This window comes from Passer domesticus, chromosome 8 (assembly GCF_036417665.1).
Source record: "Passer domesticus isolate bPasDom1 chromosome 8, bPasDom1.hap1, whole genome shotgun sequence".
NCBI classification, from domain to species: domain Eukaryota; kingdom Metazoa; phylum Chordata; class Aves; order Passeriformes; family Passeridae; genus Passer; species Passer domesticus.
Window position 1 is genome coordinate 25,541,567 of NC_087481.1, and position 20,940 is coordinate 25,562,506.

The 20,940-nt window shown below is 46.9% G+C and overlaps 2 protein-coding genes across 10 annotated transcripts in view; one reads left to right on the forward strand and one right to left on the reverse strand.

Moving 5' to 3' along the window:
- LOC135305592 (uncharacterized) overlaps nt 1-13,224 on the forward strand; it is a 36,459-nt gene extending 23,235 nt beyond the window's left edge. Inside the window, exons 6-8 of the mRNA XM_064429328.1 lie at nt 5,324-5,451; nt 6,938-7,134; nt 12,684-13,224. The gene's annotated coding sequence lies outside the window, so the exon portion shown is untranslated. The remainder of the gene's footprint in view (nt 1-5,323; nt 5,452-6,937; nt 7,135-12,683) is intronic.
- LOC135306213 (C-type lectin domain family 2 member D-like) lies at nt 6,002-20,934 on the reverse strand. Of its 9 annotated transcripts, none has more exons than XM_064429809.1 (7): nt 17,626-20,934; nt 16,677-17,066; nt 16,199-16,297; nt 15,897-16,075; nt 15,598-15,698; nt 6,872-7,091; nt 6,002-6,236 (listed from the first exon to the last, which is right to left on the reverse strand). In XM_064429809.1, exons 2-7 carry the CDS (start codon nt 16,996-16,998, stop codon nt 6,135-6,137), a joined length of 1,023 nt encoding a protein of 340 aa, XP_064285879.1. In that variant the 5' UTR covers nt 16,999-17,066; nt 17,626-20,934; the 3' UTR covers nt 6,002-6,134. The 9 variants fall into 9 exon arrangements, with proteins under 9 accessions (XP_064285879.1, XP_064285878.1, XP_064285876.1 ...); XM_064429808.1 differs by having other exon boundaries at nt 15,897-16,078; XM_064429806.1 differs by having other exon boundaries at nt 15,897-16,081.
- Nucleotides 20,935-20,940: the final 6 nt, after the last annotated feature.

Genomic DNA, 20,940 nt, shown 5'->3' on the forward strand with positions numbered 1-20,940 from the left:
TCCTCCTCATCATTTCTCCATGCCATGGGGGTCACTTTGAATTTGATAAGAAGCCCTCCCCATATCCTGATCAATTGGTTTTCCTTATGCTTTATGCAAACCACTGCCAAATTTATTTTTGCATCTGTTGGATTATATTTAATTGTATTAATTTATATAAAATTGCAGCTCAGTTAAAGTTGCTGCTAAATTTTAATTTTGTGGTTTAATGAATTAGACATAAGGACCTCATCCATAACAATTTGGTGCCAAAACCCATGAACTCCAGCCCTGGGGAAGGATGGCTGGCCTTGGGAAGGAGCTCCACACCAGTTTTGAGTGGTGCTGAGGACAGACCAGGCTCCCTTGGAGAAGGAGTCCCAGTTATGATGAAGCACAAGCACAAGAAGCTGCGGTAGGAGGAGTGCAAAGGGGCTCCCTTAAGAGTGCTGGCTAAAGGTGAGAGCACCCATAAGAGTTCTGTGTGCACAAAACTCCCCATGAGAAAAGGAGACTGTGAGTGTGGCCAGGCTGGGTGGGGTGCAGGCAGCTGTGTGCTGGCGTTTGTGTTTGTGCAGAGCTGTGGGTGCGCTCCCGCCGTGGGCTCGCACTGCGAGGGCCGCGGTGCCGCCGTCCTGCGGGGCCCCGAGCGGTGTGCTGAGTGCTCTGACCAGGCGCCCTAATTCTGTCAGAGGGGCTGAGCAGATGTGCTAACCCTGCTGTGTCGCGCTTAGCTAAAGGGTGAGTGAGTGAGTGTGCTTTAACTTTAGCAAAAGTCATTAAAAAAGGGCTTATTGAGTGAGAAAGGAGGGTTGCGGAGGCTGAAGGCAGAAAGAGTGAGAGGCGGGAGAATATCGGGGAAAGTGGAATCAGGTGGGAGCAAGGGGCTGACAAGAGACGAGCAAGTATTCGAGGGGGTTAAACCACGAGTGAGGATTTCCCGGGTACCAGGAACTCCTGGTTATTTACCTGCCAGAAACTAGGGCAAGAGAGTGGCCTGTTGTATCTAGGAGCGAGTGCTCACGAGGGAGGCTCACGGGGTTAGTCAGAAACAAGGGGGTTTCTGAACGGGGCGGGGAGCAGTGCTCCAGGACAGTCCCCTGGGTATGCTAGTGAAATTTTAACGGTTGCGACATTTTTAAGAGGTTGGCATTAGCTTTTAGATCTTGGAGAGACGTATTAGATGACTTGGAAAATTTAGAGCAAGAGCTACAAAAAGTTGTCGTAGATGACTTGGAAAATTTAGAGCAAGAGCTACAAAGAGTTGTAGAAAAAGTGCAGAAACTGTGTGCAGAGACTGCACATGTATGAGGGTCAACCAGAGGGAAAGGAGTAGAGAGAGAGAAGTTTTTAAACGCAGAAGGGTACTAACACCGAAGGATCCACAAAAGCATTGAGACATCAGGGTAATCTAAATTCTACCCCTAATGGCTCGAGATCCACCTGTTTCTATTGCCATGAGAAGGGACACCTGTGGAAACTTTGCAGGAAAAGGAAACAGGATAAAAAGAGATTTCAGGAGGAGTAGGGGTGTCAGGGACTCTATTTAATGAGGACTGAAACACCAAAAGGGCCCTGGATAAAATTAAGACTTGGTCCTCACAATAAAGAAATTATATTTTTAGTAGATACAGGAGGTTCTAAGACCACCATAAGAAAGTTACCCCAAGGATGCAAATTAAGTTGGGAATGCATCTCAGCAATTGGAGTTGGGGGAGAGTCCCTGTGATTAAAAATACACAAATTTAATCAGACGAAAAATTGTGGGTAAATGACTTCTTGTTATTACCAGAGGCTGGAAATAATTTGTTAGGAAGGGATTTAATAATATCCCTAGGAATTAGGATAACAACCCCCCACCATGAAAGAAAATTTATAATCTGGAGATTGGTAACACTTTATGGTATTCTGGTGAAACAGGAGAGTTAAATATTCAGTCCATTAGTGCTGAAATACAGAATAACCTCCCCTGAATTAGAGCTGAGAATGACAAATATAAAAAGCCCCGCTCAGTTTCTCTGCAGGGTCCCAGGGGACGAACTAATGCATGACTGCACAGAGGTCATAGAGCTACAAACAAAAAATGCATCCAGATCTAAGAGAACAGGAGTTACAAAGAGAAGAAAAATTATTTCTAGAAGGATCATCTCGAGTGATAGATAGTGTGAAAAATGTGTATTTTATGATTGGCTTTTCGCAAGTATTAAAATGAATATTGTATGTGTATGTTAGAAAGTTATGCTGTATTAATTTTCGTAAAAGTAGTTTTAGGTTATAACATAATGTTAAAATAGAAACTATGCTATGCAAGATATTTGTTTAAGAAAGGACTCCAGATAGGAGCCACAGGACACCTAAATCTTTCAGAGAAAGGGAATTTATTGCTCCCTTATCAGCAGAAAACTAACTTCCCACCTCGCTCAGACTGGAAGATGGCATGAGGATTAAGAGGAAGAAGTTGACAGTGACCAGACAGAATCCTGTGTTTGAATGCAATTTATGCATCATGTATGAGGTGTATGAATATGCAACAGGCAATTGTTTTTAAGGGTTAATCCTCTGTTAACGGGGGTCCTTTTTCGGGCTGGTGTTGCCCAGAAAAAGGTACCGGGACGTCCGTATCTCTTTGTTTTTATTGTCTCATATTGTCCTAACCTCAAAGGTTCAAATTTTATTATTTTAATTATATTACTATTTTTATAACCATTTTATTATTATTAAACTTTTAAAATTTCAAAAACAAGTGATTGGCGTTTTTCACAATTAGAAAGAAAATCTAGGAATGCTACAATTAGTGGAGAAAAGCTACAAGGAAAGGAATCTGGTCCCCTTAGCCCATCCTGGGTTTGCATTATTCTGTGTGTTGCTATTAAAGGGTTGGGAAGGGACTATATACCTGGACTTGAAATAGGCTTTTGGAGTAGTGCACACTTCTAGAAAAATTTGGAAAGAAAGGGGACTTATGAAAGTTCAAGGAGAAGGATTAATGCACCAGGGATTGGTTATTCTCATTGTGCTTGTTATGATAGCCCTGGCAACTGGCAAAAACCATAAAACTGCACGGGACAAAGTTCAAAAAATAGGGAAGAAGCAATGCAGAAACAAGAGATGAGAAAACAAACAGTGCGAGAGCAAACTGAGAAAACGAATATGCAAAAACCCAAACAATGAGAAAACGACTATGCAAAGACAAAGCCCAAATAACTCCGATCCTGTGACAAATGCAAACACTTTGTGGAGGTCGGGGACAATGTGGGCCCTGTGTTAGTGGCACATCCATCTGTTAGTGCTGCCTGGCACAATCCCAGCAGCTTCACAGGTGTGTGTGTTAAAAATAGAAAAACGTACTGGGTAGGGGAAAATGTAGGATTCAACGAGCTTCTTATGCTTATAGCAATCAAATTTGTACTCAATAGGAAAAAATTATTTGTTTTGAGAAAGACGAAAATGAAAATTATCCAAATATAAATATAAGAGGTATAGCATTAGAGGGGAAAATAGAAGAAAAAGAAAAGGAAACAAAAATTGATATTAAAAAAGACCACAGGAAAAGATAAGAGGAACTGAATGAGTTGTACAAACAGTTAAAATGGTAGTAAAATATGAGGCTATCTATAACCTCTCCTAACTGGCTGACGATGAAGCAAAAAAGCTGCCTTGAGAGAAAACAGCAGTGTAATTATGCCTTTTTGGAAAGCTGAAACACAGAGTAAAACACCATACTTTTCCTTAGCAGGGTTAGCAGCCATAAAGAAGTCAGGGGAAACTGTGAAAGGGGGGCAATAGATCCTCCCTGATGGTAGGGCTGAAACCCTTAGCTAGACAGACACTGACAGACTCACTGAGGAACAGGAGCACTTTGTGATCATTTTCTAAAATTTTATGGGTATATGGAATATTTGAAATCAGGAAACAAATTACTCAGGGACATTTCCCATGTTAAAAAGTGAACAAAATGTGTTGAGGACTCATCCCTCTGGGGCTGCTGTACAGAGTGCAGCCATTTAGAAGGATCCAGATTGATCTTACCAAATTACCCAGAGTGGGCAGGGGGAAATATCTATTAGTTACTAATTGACTCAATGGGCAGAAGCATTCCCTGTGGCTCGGGCTGCAGCTCAAACAGTAGCCAAAATTTTGTTGAAGTATATTATTCCAATATTTGGATTACAATTTGAAATTATAGAAAGAAATAATTTGGGGTAAAAGTTTTTATAGTAATGAATGTATGTTTTATGTAGTTTGGGCAAGATAAGTGTGTGAGTGTTTAATATGTGTTATTTGTTTTGTTTATCAAGGTAATTATGTGTTATAGCAAAGAGATGATGTGCAACGTGTACCAAAGGCTAGCTAAAAAGTATGGTTTATGTCAACCAGAATTTTTTTTAAATGCAAGCTACTAATTGTAAGCTTTAACTACTTGCTTACACTTATTACTTGAATGTGACTGTTGTAAGGAGAAGCTGTAAAAACATTGTGGCTTATATGGTTATCCTCCATCAGGGTTGTATCTGGAGTGTAAACACACTGATAAGTTATACAGTAGTGAGCTCAGTTGGAACACATAAACCAGCTTGACTGCAGATGAAAAACGTACCCTTGCAAGACAACAAACCACCTGCTCCTGTACCACAACTTGGTAATTTTGTAAATTAAATTTTAACCTTTACTCAAACACCAGCTTGCCATCAATTCTGGCATCACTGGGGTGAGTAACCCCGCTGTATTCAGAGGCTGAACAACGTCACAAAGAAGGAATTCAGCCTCTCCTGAGACACTGGGATCAGGGACTAACGCCAGCAACAGGGTCCAGCAAGAAACAGACCACTGGACTTGTGCTGGGCACGGCCTAGGCTGTCACCCCTGGACTTGTATTGTCTGTGCAGTTTAACTCGTGGTGGAAGGTAACCCAAATAGAACAAGGGGAAAATCAACTGCTTTGTTTAACCTGCTTCAACTGCTTATGTGACCAACTTACAGTAGCATGCCTTTTTAGTGATTTTATAGAACACCTTTAAGGAATAGAGATAGAACCTTTAATGCAGCTGTTCAATTAACAGAGGACAGAGACCAACGAGTTTTAGTTGTAATAGCATATGAACAGGCAAGAGAGCAAGTGTGCCATTCTGTAGCAGATAATTTGTTATCACCGACAGTCAGGGGGTGGAAATTTATGAGTCACACCATAGATTTGTTTCTGCTACAGATGGGCATCACAAATGTGCTTACTGGTGACAAAGATGATTTGTAATTACCCCCGAAGTCAGAGTAAAATCAACCAGTAAGTTAGATCTTATAACAAAATTTTATTTTTTTATATTGCTTAACTAATTGCTTGTTTTAGTATTTGTTTTACAGAAAAGAGTGTTACAACATTACCTGTGGTCAGCACATCTCCGAAGCTCCTTTTATTTAATAAGAAAAGAACTGTCAATAAACCCAGGGAAAGTGATAGGACAGTGCCTCCAGACTGTGAGTATCCTGTGCCATCATCATTACACCCAGGGGTACACACAGAAATGGGATCCTGTGCTGTAATCATTGTGTGCCAGGGGTACACACAGAAATGGGATCCTGTGCTGTAATCCTTGTGTGCCAGGGGTACACACAGAAATGGGATCCTGTGCTCTAATCATTGTGTGCCAGGGGTCCACACAGAAATGGGATCCTGTGCTGTAATCATTGTGTGCCAGGGGTACACACAGAAATGGGATCCTGTGCTGTGATCATTGTGTGCCAGGGGTACACACAGAAATGGGATCCTGTGCTGTAATCCTTGTGTGCCAGGGGTACACACAGAAATGGGATCCTGTGCTGTAATCCTTGTGTGCCAGGGGTACACACAGAAATGGGATCCTTGCTCTAATCCTTGTGTGCCATGGGTACACACAGAAATGGGATCCTGTGCTCTAATCATTGTGTGCCAGGGGTACACACAGAAATGGGATCCTGTGCTGTGATCATTGTGTGCCAGGGGTACACACAGGAATGGGATCCTGTCCTGTAATCCTTGTGTGCCAGGGGTACACACAGAAAATAATATCCTGTCCTATAATCATTGTATCTGAGGGGTAAGAGCAGAGGCTGGCTCAGCAGAAATGGTGTCAGCAATGAGGTTCCAGGATGCAGACTCTGCTACCAAGAAGATTTCTATCTCAGCCCTTGGCTGCAGCCCCAGGGGCCTTGAGAGAGGCAGAGCCCAGACTCCTGAGATACCTGCTCCTGACTGTATCCTGACACCCTGTGCATCTAGCAACCTGTCTTGGTTTGAAAAGACAGGAGTCTGTGAAGGAAGGCAAAAGCCTCCTGTGAAATGGAAAACGTAAACCCCCTCCTTCCGAATTATCACAATTTCAGAATTAAAAGGGCTCTCAGGCAAAGATATGGGAATGGGAATAACAGTTTTTTACTAGGAAGAAAAAAACTAAATAACAATGTAATTTAACACAAGCAAAAAACCACTGGCAGAGTGAGAAAAACCTGACACCCTGAGAAGTCAGGGTGTTGATAGTAGTCCAGCCAGATAGTGGCTGCTCCTCCTGGAGCGGCGATCTGCAGAAGGGTGTAGATCCTTTCTGAAAATGCGGCGAAGGAGCAGCTGGGCCTTGGTTCCTGATTCCTCTGGGAAATCCAGCGAAGAAGGCTGTCTGTGGTCTCAGAAATGCTTGTTTTATGGTGGCAGGGATGCTTGGCTCCTCCCTCTGGGTGGAGCATCTCCCAATGGGATGATGTAACTAATCTTACCAGCCACAGTGAGTAATTCAATAGCCCATTAGCAGGAGATTATCTTCCTGGCAGTGTCATTGTTCTTGAAAGAGATAAGAAAAACTGCCTAACCCCCAACAGACGGCAAAAATAGAATACATGCTTATTTTACAAGCCAGGACACAACCCCTGCAATAAATGCTGCCAGCTGGTATGGGACAGCCACAATAATGTTCTGTAACTGTTTTTGCAGTACATCCCTCTGTTGATGCTGAATGTTATAACCAGACAAGTTTAGAAACTTGCCATGGAAATGGCCGAGCCTGTTGGGTGGGAGTTGATCCTGGATTAGGGCAATGGACGCCTCCAGCCCAGACTGCCCCACAGAGGGAGAATTCCTTTGTTTCCTGAAAAGAGAGGAGCGGGGAAATTCAGAACAAAACCAGCAAGGTAAGAATAAAGGGAAAAATCCAAGGGTGTTGTATAACCAATGAAGGCAGCAAGATAGCAACTGGGATTTGCCAACCTCAGGTAAAAATCTTTTGTAGACTTAATGCAAAAAATCACAACCGAGTTGGGTTTATCATGATCTTGGATTTGTGGGGGAACTCAAATGGCTGAAAGATGGCCATGGAGGGGCGAAGGTCTAGCTCCAGAACACTTTTAAAAAGGGAAATACACCCAAATTTCTGAGAAAATAAAACAGCCTGGAGGGTGGACTTTAAGTCACCAGGTAATTGGAGCAGTTTGTATAACTCGAGAAGGAAAGAACTACACCCAAGAGGTGGGACATACCCCCTGTAAATCTACCTTAATTACAAATTCAGATAATAGAACTAGGATCTGGTGGCCAAATAAAACCGATGGGTATTGGAAAATAACAAAGAGAAATGATTGCAAGTGGGACAATCAGATTAATCTGTGCTGCTATGATAGTTCTGGAGCTAACCCTTACCATTCCATAGAAAACATAGAACCCTATTGGAATCAACCAGACAATATAACTAGAACGTGGAAGGCCCCTGATGGGCTATATTGGATTTGTGGAGTGAGTGTACAGTAAGTTACCCTGGAGATGGAAAGGGACCTGTAATTTAGGAGTTACCCAACCCTCCTCCTTCACCCTGCCATTAGAGACAGCGCCACTTGATAAAGCCACGGGCAATAACAAGACAAACCTAAACCTTTTGATAAGGGGCAGCTATAAATGGAGTGAAAATGAATGGTCTGCAGAAAGGATCATAAACTTTTACAATCTGGCTACTTGGACTCAAAATAGATCCGGGGAATATAGAACTCCTAACTATGTGTTAAATCAGTTGATAAGACTGCAAGAGGTAATTGAGTTGGCTACTCAACAAAGCATGCACCTGCTAGTAGCAGCCTATCAGAGCAGATTGGTCTTGCACTATCTAATGGCTGAAAAAAAGAGGAGTTTGTGAAAAATACAACATGTCAAAATGCTGTCTAAAAACAAATAACAATGGGAAAGTGTTGATCAAAAGAAGTGAATTGTACCTGTTTAAAATTGGAACCCCTTTGGGGAAATCTGGTGGTTTATGCTAGCTGGACTCATTATTGGAATTGTTGCCTACACCATTTTTTATCTCCTGTGTTATGTAAGTGAAAATACCACATATCGAATTTGATCAAAAAGAGAAATGAGGGAATGTGAAAACCTGGATTTTTGGGGATGTAGATGATACTGAGGTTCAGTCTTTTAATAAAAACCACTAATCAATACGATCAAAAGAGAAAATGGGGGAAATTGTGATAAATGAATGTGATTCATGCTAACAATTGCAACTATATTAATATTTTAGAAAATATTTGCTAAAAAGTAATAGAGAAAAAGGATATGTAATTAGTGTCACAAAACAGATGTTTTCAGATGTTCGTGGGAAAATAGGACACAGGATGGAGTGTTGAGATAAGCAATATCCCAAAACAGAATTGGCCTTGGGACAAACAACTTTGGGACGACTCCCAAAGCAGAACCAGCCTGATGAGGATGAGCAAAGCTGGGACGATTCCAAATATGAAATATGAAATAGCAGTCCTATCTATGAAATAATGAGGCTTAGTTGGAACATAATGCTCACTTACATAATACAAAATTAATGCACATGCACAACTGCCAGGTTATTTTCAGAGGGCAGTGAGGAAGACAGTGAGCCTTCCTCTGAAGAGACCCCCGAGAAGCCAAAAGAGCCCTGAGCAACAAGTGGAGCATGGGCTGTGCAGTGTGGTGAGGTAGATTGCAAGAATCAAAAATAGGAGGGGATTTACAGAAAATATTGATGAATATGTATTAGCATAGAGTAAATCAGTTGTGTTTGGATCCTTTTGACTTTTGTACTTGAGGCAGGAAAACCCTCCCCATACCCCAGTTGATCGGTTTTGTGTATGTCTTATCCGATCCACTGCCAAATTATTTTGTATCTTCTTGATTATATTTGATTGCGTTATTTTATATAAAATTGTTGCTAAATTCTAATTTTGGGGTTTATTAAATTAGACATATAGGACCTCGTTCATAACAGTGTAGTCACTTTTGTTTTATTCTCTGTGAGAGGATGCAAAGTTGGCAGAGCTTTGCTAAGCTTCTGCTCCTCCCTCCTCTCTCTGAAAAAGCCAAGTCTTGCAGTGCACTGTGCAGTGCTTTTGGTGCTGGTCAATCACTAGTGCACTCATCTCCTGCTATGAGAGAGGATTAGGAGAAAGGTAAAGTAGATTTAAAACTTTAAAAGGGTATAAACAGTTACTAATAGTAACTAAAAGGAAAAAAATAGCAAGAATTAAAGCAAACCCTTTTTTAGAACGCTTCTCCTCCTCCCACAACTTTTTCTTTTCCACTGACAATGTGAAGAAACAAACCCAAAAATTTCCAGTTAGTTTGCTACCACTAAGATAGTCTTTATTCAGTTCATTTAGGGAGACAAGTCCCTCTTGTTAATGTTATGGAGACTTCTCCATAAGAGGAAAGAGAGTTTTCTCCTGGTTCCTAATTTGGTCACAAACAGCAGCCGCCCAGGGGAAATTTATTGTGAAGCTTCTCTCATTTTCTGCAAGCCTTCCTACAGCTTGTTTATGGGTCATGCTGACTTATGGAGTATTGTTTTAAAGATGAGCTGGTTAAAGGCAAAATTATTATTATTTATTTCTAAAATCATCTGCATCCCTGGGAATAGAGATTTTCTCCTGGGAGTACGGGGTTACTCTTCTCTCTCTGTTCAAACTTCTCATGGGATTACAGCTACTTTAACATCTGCTTACCTTAGTATGGAGGCTTTTGTTGGATATCAGTTTGAACCCTTCATCTCCCCATAGTTTTATGCATTATAGGGAAAAAGCATCTTTTCTCCATAGTTTATAAGAGGAACGTAGGAGAACAGAGCTAGTTATGAAGGTAATCTCACCCCTAAGGAGTTACAGCTGTGCTAATTATCAAGCATTAGGAACTCCGGGGGTGGCTGGGTGGGCGAGGGGGCTTCTCCTTCCCCGTGCCCGATGGCTGCGGGCAGCTTCTCTGGGGGCACAACCCCGACGCTGCCCTGGGGCTGCTCCCGGGGCCTGCGGGGCCGGGCTGGGGCTGTAACAGCATTGCCGTGTTGGCAGGGCCGCAGCACCCCGCTCTCCCTGCCCGGCAGCGGCGCCGGGAGAAGGGCTCTGGGGAAGGGGGAAGGGGCTCGGGGGAAGGGGGAAGGGGAAAGGGGCCCAGCCCAGCCCCGTCGCAGGTGCTGCCCAGCTGTGACACCTTGCTCCCGGCCCAAGGGGAAGTGAAAGTTCACGGGTTCCTTTTTAACAGTGTTTTTTTACAGTGTTCAGTTTTTAGTGGTTCAACAGACTGTTAGACTGTTTTCCCTAAATTATTCCCGTGTCAAACTGTGGCTCACTGTTATGTTCTGTTGCTGTCCCAGTTTACTTTGTGTAAATCATCATGAAAATGTGACTGAGAAAAGATCTGAAATAGTGGAAAAAACACTGTTCACTCTCCTGGTAAAATGTAAAAGTTTAATGAAGGAGCTTAATAACAGACAAAGACAACAGAGCAGAGGTTCCAGCCAGGTGCACCTTGGCCCTCAGCCAAGAGCACACCTGCTAGTTTGGGAACACGCTTTATACAGCATTTCTGTTGCATCAGCCTGGGAATGTTTAAACTTCTCCCCAAACTGGTTTACATGCTCCAAGAACTGTTTAGTGTGGCTCCTCCTCGGGTCCTGCTTTTTAGAGCAAGCACATTTCTCGGTTGTGGCTTCAGTCCATTTTATCATCAGCTGTAGCCATGATATTTTAGTGAAAAATCCTCTGCTACGATTTTTCCTGTCCTGAGGAGCTGAGAGCCTCAGGAAAGAAGTGTAAACAATAACTGTGTGCTGCTGTGGAATGCAACAGGTGCATCTTTCGTTGGTCCATGTGGATTGTTTTCAATTAGTGACCAATCACAGCCACCTGTGCCAAGGCTGTGAGAGTCACAGGATTTTGTTATTGATTCCTATTCTATTCTTGTCTTGGTAGCCTTCTGATCTTCTTCTCTGTTCTTTTAGTTTAGTTTTATTGTAGTATTTTAATATAATATATAACATAATAAATCAGCCTTCTGATGAAAATGGAGTCAAGCCTCATGTCCTCACACCAGGGGTCTCAGCCGAAACAAGAATCACCTTCAGTTCTTGGGTCTGGGTCCACACTGTCTTCAGAAGATGAGTGCTGATAGTTGGCACATGAGTAGCAGGATCCTTATCATATGTTCCTTGGATATTATCTCAACCAAGCAGGCAATTTAGCACAAGCATATCTCTATCAGCTATTTCTGAGTTTTAGTCAGCAACAGAAATATAAAATATATCCTTATAACAAAGTCACTTTAACATCACAGATATAGAATCTATTTGAATATTTGCAAAAAGCCAATACCATATTCTATATCTATAACACAGTGTTCATTTTTAACACTTTACCTGAAATCATTGTTTTCCACTTGATTTTGATGTTGAAACCATTCATTGTAGGTGCTTTCCATACAAAGAAACCTTTAGACATGTTTACTCTTACTGCCAGTAGAAGAGAATTTTCAGTAATTTCTGCACTTTCAGTAGTAGTCTTAGTATTTGTGTGCTTCAGCAGTGCTCATCCAGCCACACTTAATGTACAAATAGAATTGCCAAAAACCCAAATATTTCTAGTTGGAAGTATAGTGTTTCTCTATTTAATGTTCTTTTGTGTGTCAGAGAGGATTTGGGCTTAAAAGATGAAAATTTGTCTCTGTTGAAAACAAAGAGAAATTTTCCTTTTCTGGAACCCTAGTTTTACCTCAGATATCAGTGACTCTTTATTGGTTTTGCCCCCTGAATGTGAATGCACTTTTCAACACCAGCTGGGCTTTGCTGGAAATGGTTTTGGGGACCCACCAGAAAAGTTCCTCATTTGAGTGGCTGAGACCATGGTGAGGTTTTCAGCATTTCCTTCTCTCAGGTGGGATCTGATGCCCTGAGGTGGCCTTGTCTCCTCAGGGATTTCCTGGCCTGAGGCAGCCAAGGCTGATGGAATGTGCTGGATCCTCTCCTGTCTAATGGGGAGGAAGAGCAAAGGGCAGAGCTGAAATCACCTTCTCCATTCCTGATGTCTCCTGCCAGCAGATCACTCGGCTCCCTCAGGCTGCACAAGTCACTTTTCCTTTCTGATGGATGGCAGCCTGCTGCTGCAGGTTAGGGCTGCTTCAGAAATCCTGTTGGCTTGCAAGCATCCTTCTGCCTAAGAGCTGAACGGGCTGTGCCAGCCACAGAGCGAGAGCGGATTGAGGGCAACAGAGTTAAAGGCTGGTGAGAGAACCCAAAGGATAGACTGTGACACAGGGCCAGGTGAGGGAGAACCAGAGACTGAAGATGTGCGAAAAGGGGAGTTGAGCTTCCAGCCAGCTTGAAGATTGTTTTAGCTAACACTTTGGGCAGGGAGTTTCAACTGTATCGTTTATTGATGTGATTGTCCTGTTTTAATAGATCAGAATTACAAGCATCTGTTGAGCGAACCATCAGAGGTATTGGGGCAGTTTCCATGAAGACCAACCAGTAGAGTGAAACAAGAAATAGAGGGCAAGCCCAGGCTGGCCCCTGTGTTCATCACCGAGGAGATTCCATAGCCCTGCTGCAGGCAGCAAGCCCACAGGCATGGTAAGGTGGGGGAAGAAAGCCACCCCAGACCTCTGTCATTCCTCAGCTGTCTTTTAATGCAGCAGGAACCAGAAGGCAAGACTGAGTTGGCCTCTGTACTCCCCACTAAGATCCACCTGCCATGAGTAGCAATCCCATAAGAACGATAGATGGGGTAAAAAAGCCATACCAGACCTCAGTGATCTCATTTTGTCCATTCCAAATAAGTTTGTACTAAGTAAACCTGAGATTTTTTTCCTTCTCTTCCCACTGTCCTCACCCTCATCAACATATACTAGTATGATTAATTTAAAATTTTTTTTGAGAAGTAAGGAGAGATTATCAGAATTTAAAATGACAATTCTTCAAACCAAATGACTCATAGAAAAAGGGGTTTTTTTTAGATGAATAATGTGATGATGGTTGTCTCTCACAATTAAGAGACAGATATTGTGTGTATGTTAGGAGAAGTTTTGTAGATGTACAGTGCTGTTACTGTAATATCTCCTCCCACAGTGCCCTTTCCCTCCCCCTTGTAGCAGCCTCAGCAGTCAGGGCATTTGGGGCTCATCCCCAGCAGGGGCGACAGGACAACACCTGAGCTCCAGTCAAGTTGTAAGGAAGTGATCTCCACCAGTGGGGGCAGAGGAGGAGCTGAGTGACAAAACTTTGGGAGGGGCTGAGGGTATAAAAGGCAGAGCATCCATTTTGTAAATGAGCACGTGGCTGACAGTCACAGAGACCCCCAGCACTGTAATTTTTCCTTATTCTGTCCATTGTTGTATTTTTTTCTTAAGGTTAAATAAACCTGTAAAATTTTAAAGGTGAGGGTCATTTCTCACTTGTTCAAAGGACAGTCCAAAAGTCTCCCCTTCAGGCCAGTTTGTGATGATTTCCAAGAGCCCAGGGCGATTTGGATTTCTCAATCAAGCTGCTTGTATAATGTTGTAAAAAACAAGCATAATTATTGGCTTTTGCATTTATGTATTAACTTTTGTTTTGCAAATTATTATTGACCACAAAAATCCTCATATAGTACACAATGTAATTACTGCTTTTGATATAGTATAATCTGTCAGTTTATGTATACACCCTATAGCTTTTTTAAATAGTGGTGTAATAGATGCTATTACATAGTGTAGCATAATAGAGACTGTGAAATGTTGAAATAATTTTTTCATGTAAGTAATTCAGAAAATGGTGTAAAATAATTAAGTGATTTCCCACATTCAGGGACTTTCTGATCAGAAAGACAATATAACAGAAACAGAAACCAGAGCACTTAAAACAAAAAGAACAATTAATTGGCCCTCATTATCAGGGAGTGAAAATACAAGAAGATAGAACCACAAGAAAAAATAAAATATATTAGTTTAATTTACAGGATGGCATGATGACAAGTCAAAGTTAAAACCAAAAAGTAAAACCAAAGTAAAAACAAAAGAACAAGTTAACTCAAAGGAATGTTTGAGTATGTAAATATGAAAAATATGGATGTGCCCCCTCTAACGCAAAAATATATAGAGAACATAATTTCAGTTAATCATCTGGAAATAGCCAAGTATCCCAGAGCAGGATTTTATCCCTTTTATCCCTCAATAAACTTTTATAAAAAGTGTAAATAGAGAGCTGTGTTTCTCACATAGAATGACTGGATGTCACTCCAGGCAGCATCGGGGGCAGGATGGATTGCAGAGCCTTTTCCTTTGCACCCCCAGCCCAGCGCTGGCACTGGGCATGGATGAAGAGGCACTGAGGTGACCCTGAGAGCGAGGGCAAGGCACAGGGTGCAGCTGAGCAAGGACAGCCCTGGGCTGGGCTGAGAGGTGAAGCTGGCACTGCCCAGCGTGGAGAAGGTCCTTTCTGCAGCCCCTGTTACAGGGGAGCCTGGGCCTTGCTGCAGACATACGGCCGCTCGTTTGAGCAGTTCTCACTCCTGAATCTCTCCTCAGCCAGGTACACACACTCGGATTCACCAAAGACAGGAACCCTGCAGGGAGGAGCAGAGGCAGCGCTGGTTCCCAGGTGTCTTAGGTTGGAAATAGGGTGATTCTATTCCCATCTGTTGGAGGAAGTTATCTTCTGTTAGCTGGGCAGTTTTCTTTATCTCCTCCACAACCAATCCTCCCTCCAAGAAATCTCTGCTGTTCATGGGCCAGTGAGAGTCCCTGCATGGCTGATAAAATTCCATCATCCCATTGGGAGATGCTCCACCCAGGGGAAAGAGCCAAGCATTCCTACCTGGATATAATCTGAAATTGGAACACCAAAGCAGCCGTTTCCACTGCATTCCATGAGGAGCAGCTTTCTTCTCCAGTGGATTCCAAGAGAAAGACCAGGCCATCTACACCAGCCCTGGACCTTCTGAGGAAAACTTCACCCTTCTACAATATCCCTGCTCCAGCAGAACCACAGCTGACACTGCAGGAGGGCTGAGCCACCATGGAATGGGACTGCTCCACCACTCTGAACCATGGGGTGCCAGGTAATATTCTGACCCGGTCAGCAGGTATTTTTTTTTGTCTGTACTATTACATTTGTAATTTTAGTTCTCCTAGTAAAGAAGCGTTATTCCTATTCCCATATTTTTGCCTGAGAGCCTTTTAATTTCAAAATTATAATAATTCAGAGGGAGGGGTTTACAATTTCCATTTCAGGGAATGATTCTGTCTTCCTTAACAGACACTTGTGCTGTCAAATCAAGTCACCAGGGGAACACCTTGTGCCCTGTGCCCCAGGCCCGGCCCGGCTCCCCGGCACTCACCGGGAGCTGTAGCTGCTGCCGTCCCCCCAGTGCAGGCGCTCGCCCCGTCTGCGCAGCCCGAGCCAGTAATCGCCGTTCCCGCGGAGGCGGAAGAGCAAACCCTGCCCAGGAGAGAGGAGTGGGAGCTGCCCCGGCCCTCGGGGGGACCCGTGCCCGGGGCTGCCCCCGCCCGCCGGGGCTCCTTCCCTGCAAGGCCCCGGCCCAGGGCTGCAGCCCCGGCCCCACGAGCACCGAGCCCGGCCCAGGAGCACCCCCAGGCTGCCCTCAGCCACCCCACACCGCCCGAGCCCCTCACTCACCATTTCCTCCTCATCCTTCAGAATGGCCAGGGAGGCCCCGAGCTCCGAGCACCGTTCCTCAGCCTGCTCCCAGGTGTTGGAATCCCTTGACAAGTAGTAGCAGATCCCCTTGTGGCCAACCCAGTCAAAAGGACAGCACTGCGGGGTTGCAGGTGTGACTAGACCCTGTGCTGCTGCTGCTGCTGCTGCTGCTGCTGCTGCTGCAGGGGGAAGAGGAGAAGGTGTGAGGATTCCCCTCTGCAGGGAGCAGGGAGCCCGCTCTGCCCCGAGGGGCTGGGCCCAGGCTGCTGCCCCTCCCTTACCTGCCAGCACAGCCAAGGCCACCCCCAAAGCCAGCAGCAGCACCAGGAGCAGCAGAATCAGCAGCGCCGTGCCCACGGGATGGCTCCTGAACCATTCACCTGGAGCAGGAATGAGCTGCTGGCTGCCAGAAGCAGAGCCGGCCCTGCAATCTGCTCAGCCCATGGCCAGGGAGCACAGCAGGGACCCCTCAGCCCGTGTGGCCCTCACTCAGCTGGCAGCCAGAGAGCCAAGAGCCTGGCCACAGGCAGGGACACAGCTCTGGGGACAGCCAGGGACACAGCTCTGGGGACGGGCTGCAGCAGGAGAACTGCACAGCCTTGGGGGCAGCTGGGGCTGCTGCTTCCAGCCACTGCTGGGGCCCAGCAGAGCACCAGGCCTCTTCCAGACCTCGGGAAACAGCCACACACCTGCCAGCCCTGGCCTTGGCAGGTGACACTGGCCCCTGCCTAGAGGCCCCAGGGGTGGCCCTGCACTCACCCAGCAATCTTCTGAGGTCCCTTTTGTGTTCAGTGCTGGTTGCTGATGTGCCCTGGGGATCCAGGGGCTCCCTCACACTCCCATCCCTGGTGCAGAATCCATTCTCCACATCTTCACTCACTGCTCGCTCACAAGTGGCAGCCCCCTGCTGATGCCAAGTGGCTCCTTGTGCCCCAGGCGAGTGTGGAACCCCGGCTGCTGGTCCCTCCTGGGGCTGCTGGGGCTTCTTCAAACCTCCATGAATGGAGCAGAATTCACTCTCCTCCAGCCCACAGCCAGAATCTCTCTGACAGGAACACTCAGCACCTTGCTCTAGAGACATCAGGAGTGCTGACAGATCCTTTGGGAGCTCGGCCTCGGGAGCAGCTTTGCAGCCGCGCTGCTGGCACCCTGCAAGGGACACGCAGAGAGGTCGCTGCTGGTGCCGGTCCTGCGGGACCCCGAGCTCAGCCGGCACGGCCGCTGGGGCTCCCTGGCCGGAGCACGGAGCGGCTCCTGGCACAGAGGCAGCGCCGAGAAGCCTCGGCCCCGGAGCAGGCAGGATGCGGCGCTTTCTGCCCCCGCTCGGCGCCCGCAGCGCTTTGGGCTCCCAGGCACCTTCAAGTTCACGCCGGGCCAGCCCCGAGCCGGGCACGGACACCTCCCGCCCCTCGGGGCAGCGGCCCCGAGCCCGGTGCCGCCCGGCCGGGAGCTGCCCCGGGCACGGAGCAGCCGCCTCCGTCCCAGCCGGAGCAGCCGGGATGAGCCAGCGCTGCCGCGGCCCCGGCTCCAGCCCGGCCATCCGGGCACGGAGGAGACCGCGGGCAGCCGCTCCCTCGGCCATCCCAGCGCAGGGGGGACACGGGGGCAGCCGCCACAAGGAACTCGCCAGAACCCCCCGTGCCCCTCAGCGCGGCCCCTCCGCCCGCAGCGAGCCCCGGGCTGGGGCAGCACCGACCGCGGGTCCCACCTGGGCTGGGGCCGCCGAGCTCCGGGTGCCGCCGCTGCCGGAGGACAGGAACGCGCCGCCGCCGCTCCGGTCCCGGCCAGATCCCGCGGCCGCTGCCTCCGCCGGTCGGAGCCGGTGTAGGTGTTGTCGGAATTTTTGACGTTTTCAATTTTATGCGTGTAGGAAAGCCGAAGTAATGAGTGGAGGTGACGCGAGGGCGGCGACGCCCCCGTTCCGTAAAATCCGCGCTAAGTACAAGTCCCCACGCTGTAAAGCTGATGAAGAACCCCAGCCCCGGGGAAGCTGATTCTGGGGGTCTTAGCAGAGAATCATGGCAGGTATTCTTGGGCTGGGCTGGGCCGGGCCAGGGGCCCGCTGCCGGCAAAACAGCTCTGTGCCTCTCCTCCTCACCGAGGACAGGCAACACATTAAATAATTTATAAATAATTAATTAAAATAAATTAATTTAATTTCTTAATTAAAAGTGAATCAAGGGTCATTTCCCCTTAATTTAGCCTACGAAAACGAGGGGAAATGCAGTTTCCCTCAACAAAGACCATTATGGGAGCTTTTGGCTATCTTTTCTGTCTGTGAGGGTCCCTTCACATGGAGGGTTCCCTCGATGGAATTCTTACAATGGCTCATCAAGGGGTTCCTCTCAAGTGAAGCCCTTTTGAAACTGCACCATAAACGTTTTCGCCTTCCATTTAAACATGGAAATCATGGCAAGCAGTGATTGCCTGTCAAGGGAGGCACCCAAAATGATGAAAAAGGTGTGTTTTCCTTCAAATGGAACCCTTCAAATCCCAGGTGAATGGGGATCCTCCCCAGTTCAAACACAATTACAGAAAAGCTTTCCCCCTCCTTTTAAATCCCTTTTCTCCCCGTAATGCCTCCTTTTTTGGGGGCACTGGGGAGGGACTGGGGGCACTTCCCCCTCCTCCCTGCTCACCCCTGGGGCTGCTGCACCTTGCAGAGTGCTGAGCACTTCCCTCCCCGTTTCCTGCCAGTGTCCCTCTTCCTGGCAAGCCCCGGCAGGGATGGGGAGAGCCCTGGGCAGGAACTGGGAGCACCATTCCTGCCCAGGGCTCCTGAGATCCTCCCAGTGCTCCTTCTTGCTCACTCCCGCTGCTTCCACCATCCCTCCCAGTTCCCTCCTGGCATTCCCTGTGCTCCCAGTTCCCTCCCAGTGCTCCCAGGATCTCTCCCAGTGCTCCCAGCAGCAAAGCACTGGGGCACAGTGTGCTCTGCTCTGGAAGAGGCGAGACTGGAGCTGCCAGGAGAGAAATCCCGAGTGGAAAAGCATTCCCTGCAGAGGAAGGGCTCTCCCCTCTCTGAGCACAGAGGCAGCTCAGGCTCCGGTGCTGACTCCAAACCGCTCCAGCTCCGAGTCCCACTGCCCGAAATTGGGATGGCCCCACTTCCCAGCGCCCTGCTCCGAGCTCACACGGCTGAGGGGGCACTGCAGATTCAATAATTAATGCTCCTGGGCACTGCTTGAGCTCTGAGCTGCACACTGTCACACAGCAACAAAACCCTTAACCAGGATGGGTTTCTCCTGCTGGCACAGGAAGAGAAGGAGAAATCTGACAGGAATGTTCTCCATCCTTCTGCCCAGGCTTTGGCAAACACTCCAGCTCCTGCACTTTGGGAAATATGCAGGGAGCATTGGCCCAGGGTCTCAGATTGTAGACCTCTTCCAAAGAAAGGGAAAAAAAGAGTGTTTGTCCCAAACCACAGAGGTAAAAAGTTCACGTTATCCACATATATTTTTAAAAGGAGAAGAGGAAAATATCAATCACTGTGCCAGTGGTGCTCCAGCCTACTTCTGTTCTCTTCCTTCACTTGCAGCAGCTCTAAGAATGCTTAAAAATAAAACAATGAGCAAAACAAATAAAAAAAACCCCTAAAACACCAATTGAATTCAAGCTGAAGGAGACGCAATCTGGCTGCAGGCTTGTGGCACTCCACTGCCCGAGTTCCAGTCAGGGAGCTCATCCCCTCTGCAGTTACAAGCCAGATCCCAAAGTGCTGAGCATCAGCTTGTAGCTTTTTGAATATTGAATATTGAACTGTAAGAAAAGCTGCTGGGCAGGGCCACGCTCCAGGCACATCTGTGAGATTTCCTCTGTCCAGCTCTCCCAGCTCAGCTCCTGTCTTTTCCTCTCCTGGCTGGCTTTGGCTCCTGCATTTCTTGAGGGGCTGGCCCTGCACTGATCAGAGCATGAACTGACCATAGACAAACAGCTTCTGGCAGGGTGGGTCTATTCTAAATGGAACATTTGCCACCCAAAATAATTCCACTGCCTTAGTTTCACTTACTCAAGATGGCTTTTAAGGGAACCTCTTTTAATGCACTCCATTTCTAAACAAGGAGTGCACAACGCTCCTGCACTCCCTACCAGGGTCATTCTTTGAGCCTTGGAGAAAAGCTTTAGAGCAGCACAGAGCCTGTTAAGCACCAACAACTTAATCCAAAATGAAAATGAATACCATAGGCAGAGCCTGACTTTAAAACTAATTTAAAACGAAATTAAAGAGCAGTTGCATTGCCAATTGAGAAGATTAGAAAGGTTTCCTTAGCAATTGTTGAGATGACAAAGTAAGGGAGAGGGGACAGGGCCTGGAGTGGGGGAAAGAAGGGGAAAACCTTCATTTGCATAGTCCGTTTTTCACCATCGTGCTGACAGCTCAAGGACTTGTAGAAACTGTTCTAATCTCAAGAAGTGAAAAGCTTCCTGGATGTTTTTCATTTCAGCTAGAGCCTAAGGAAGCCCTCAGCAGCAGCAGGAGATTGGGATAACTGCAAGACTGGTTTCTGGAGCAGAGGGAGCAGGGTGTGCTCCTCAAAGCCAGACCTTCACCCACAGCAGCCAGAAGGCAGAAAACAAAGGATCCAACAAAGTCTTAAAGCAGGGAGGCAGCTGAGGTCTCTTCAAATTGCAGAAGAGAAGGAAAAAGAAGGGATGGGAAGGGAGGAGGCAGGACAAGACTGGCACTAAGTTCTATCGCAGCGGCCACGCGGCCTGTGGCTCCCTGGCCGGAACGCGGAGCGGCTCCTGGCACAGAGGCAGCGCCGAGAAGCCTCGGCCCCGGAGCAGGCAGGATGCGGCGCTTTCCGCCCCCGCTCGGCGCCCGCAGCGCTTTGGGCTCCCAGGCACCTTCAAGTTCACGCCGGGCCAGCCCCGCGGGCAGCCGCTCCCTCGGCCATCCCAGCGCAGGGGGGACACGGGGGCAGCCGCCACAAGGAACTCGCCAGAACCCCCCGTGCCCCTCAGCGCGGCCCCTCCGCCCGCAGCGAGCCCCGGGCTGGGGCAGCACCGACCGCGGGTCCCA

Bases quoted from the DNA above. Each gene is read 5' to 3' on its own strand.
- LOC135306213 (XM_064429804.1), bottom strand. From the start codon at position 16,998: ATGTCTCTAGAGCAAGGTGCTGAGTGTTCCTGTCAGAGAGATTCTGGC. The intron at 7,092-15,597 runs GTGAGTGCCGGG...CTCTCTTTTCAG, and splicing joins GGCAGCAGCTACAGCTCCCG to GAAACAAAGGAATTCTCCCT. The intron at 6,237-6,871 runs GTTGTGTCCTGG...AAACCAAGACAG, and splicing joins TGGCAGCATTTATTGCAGGG to GTTGCTAGATGCACAGGGTG.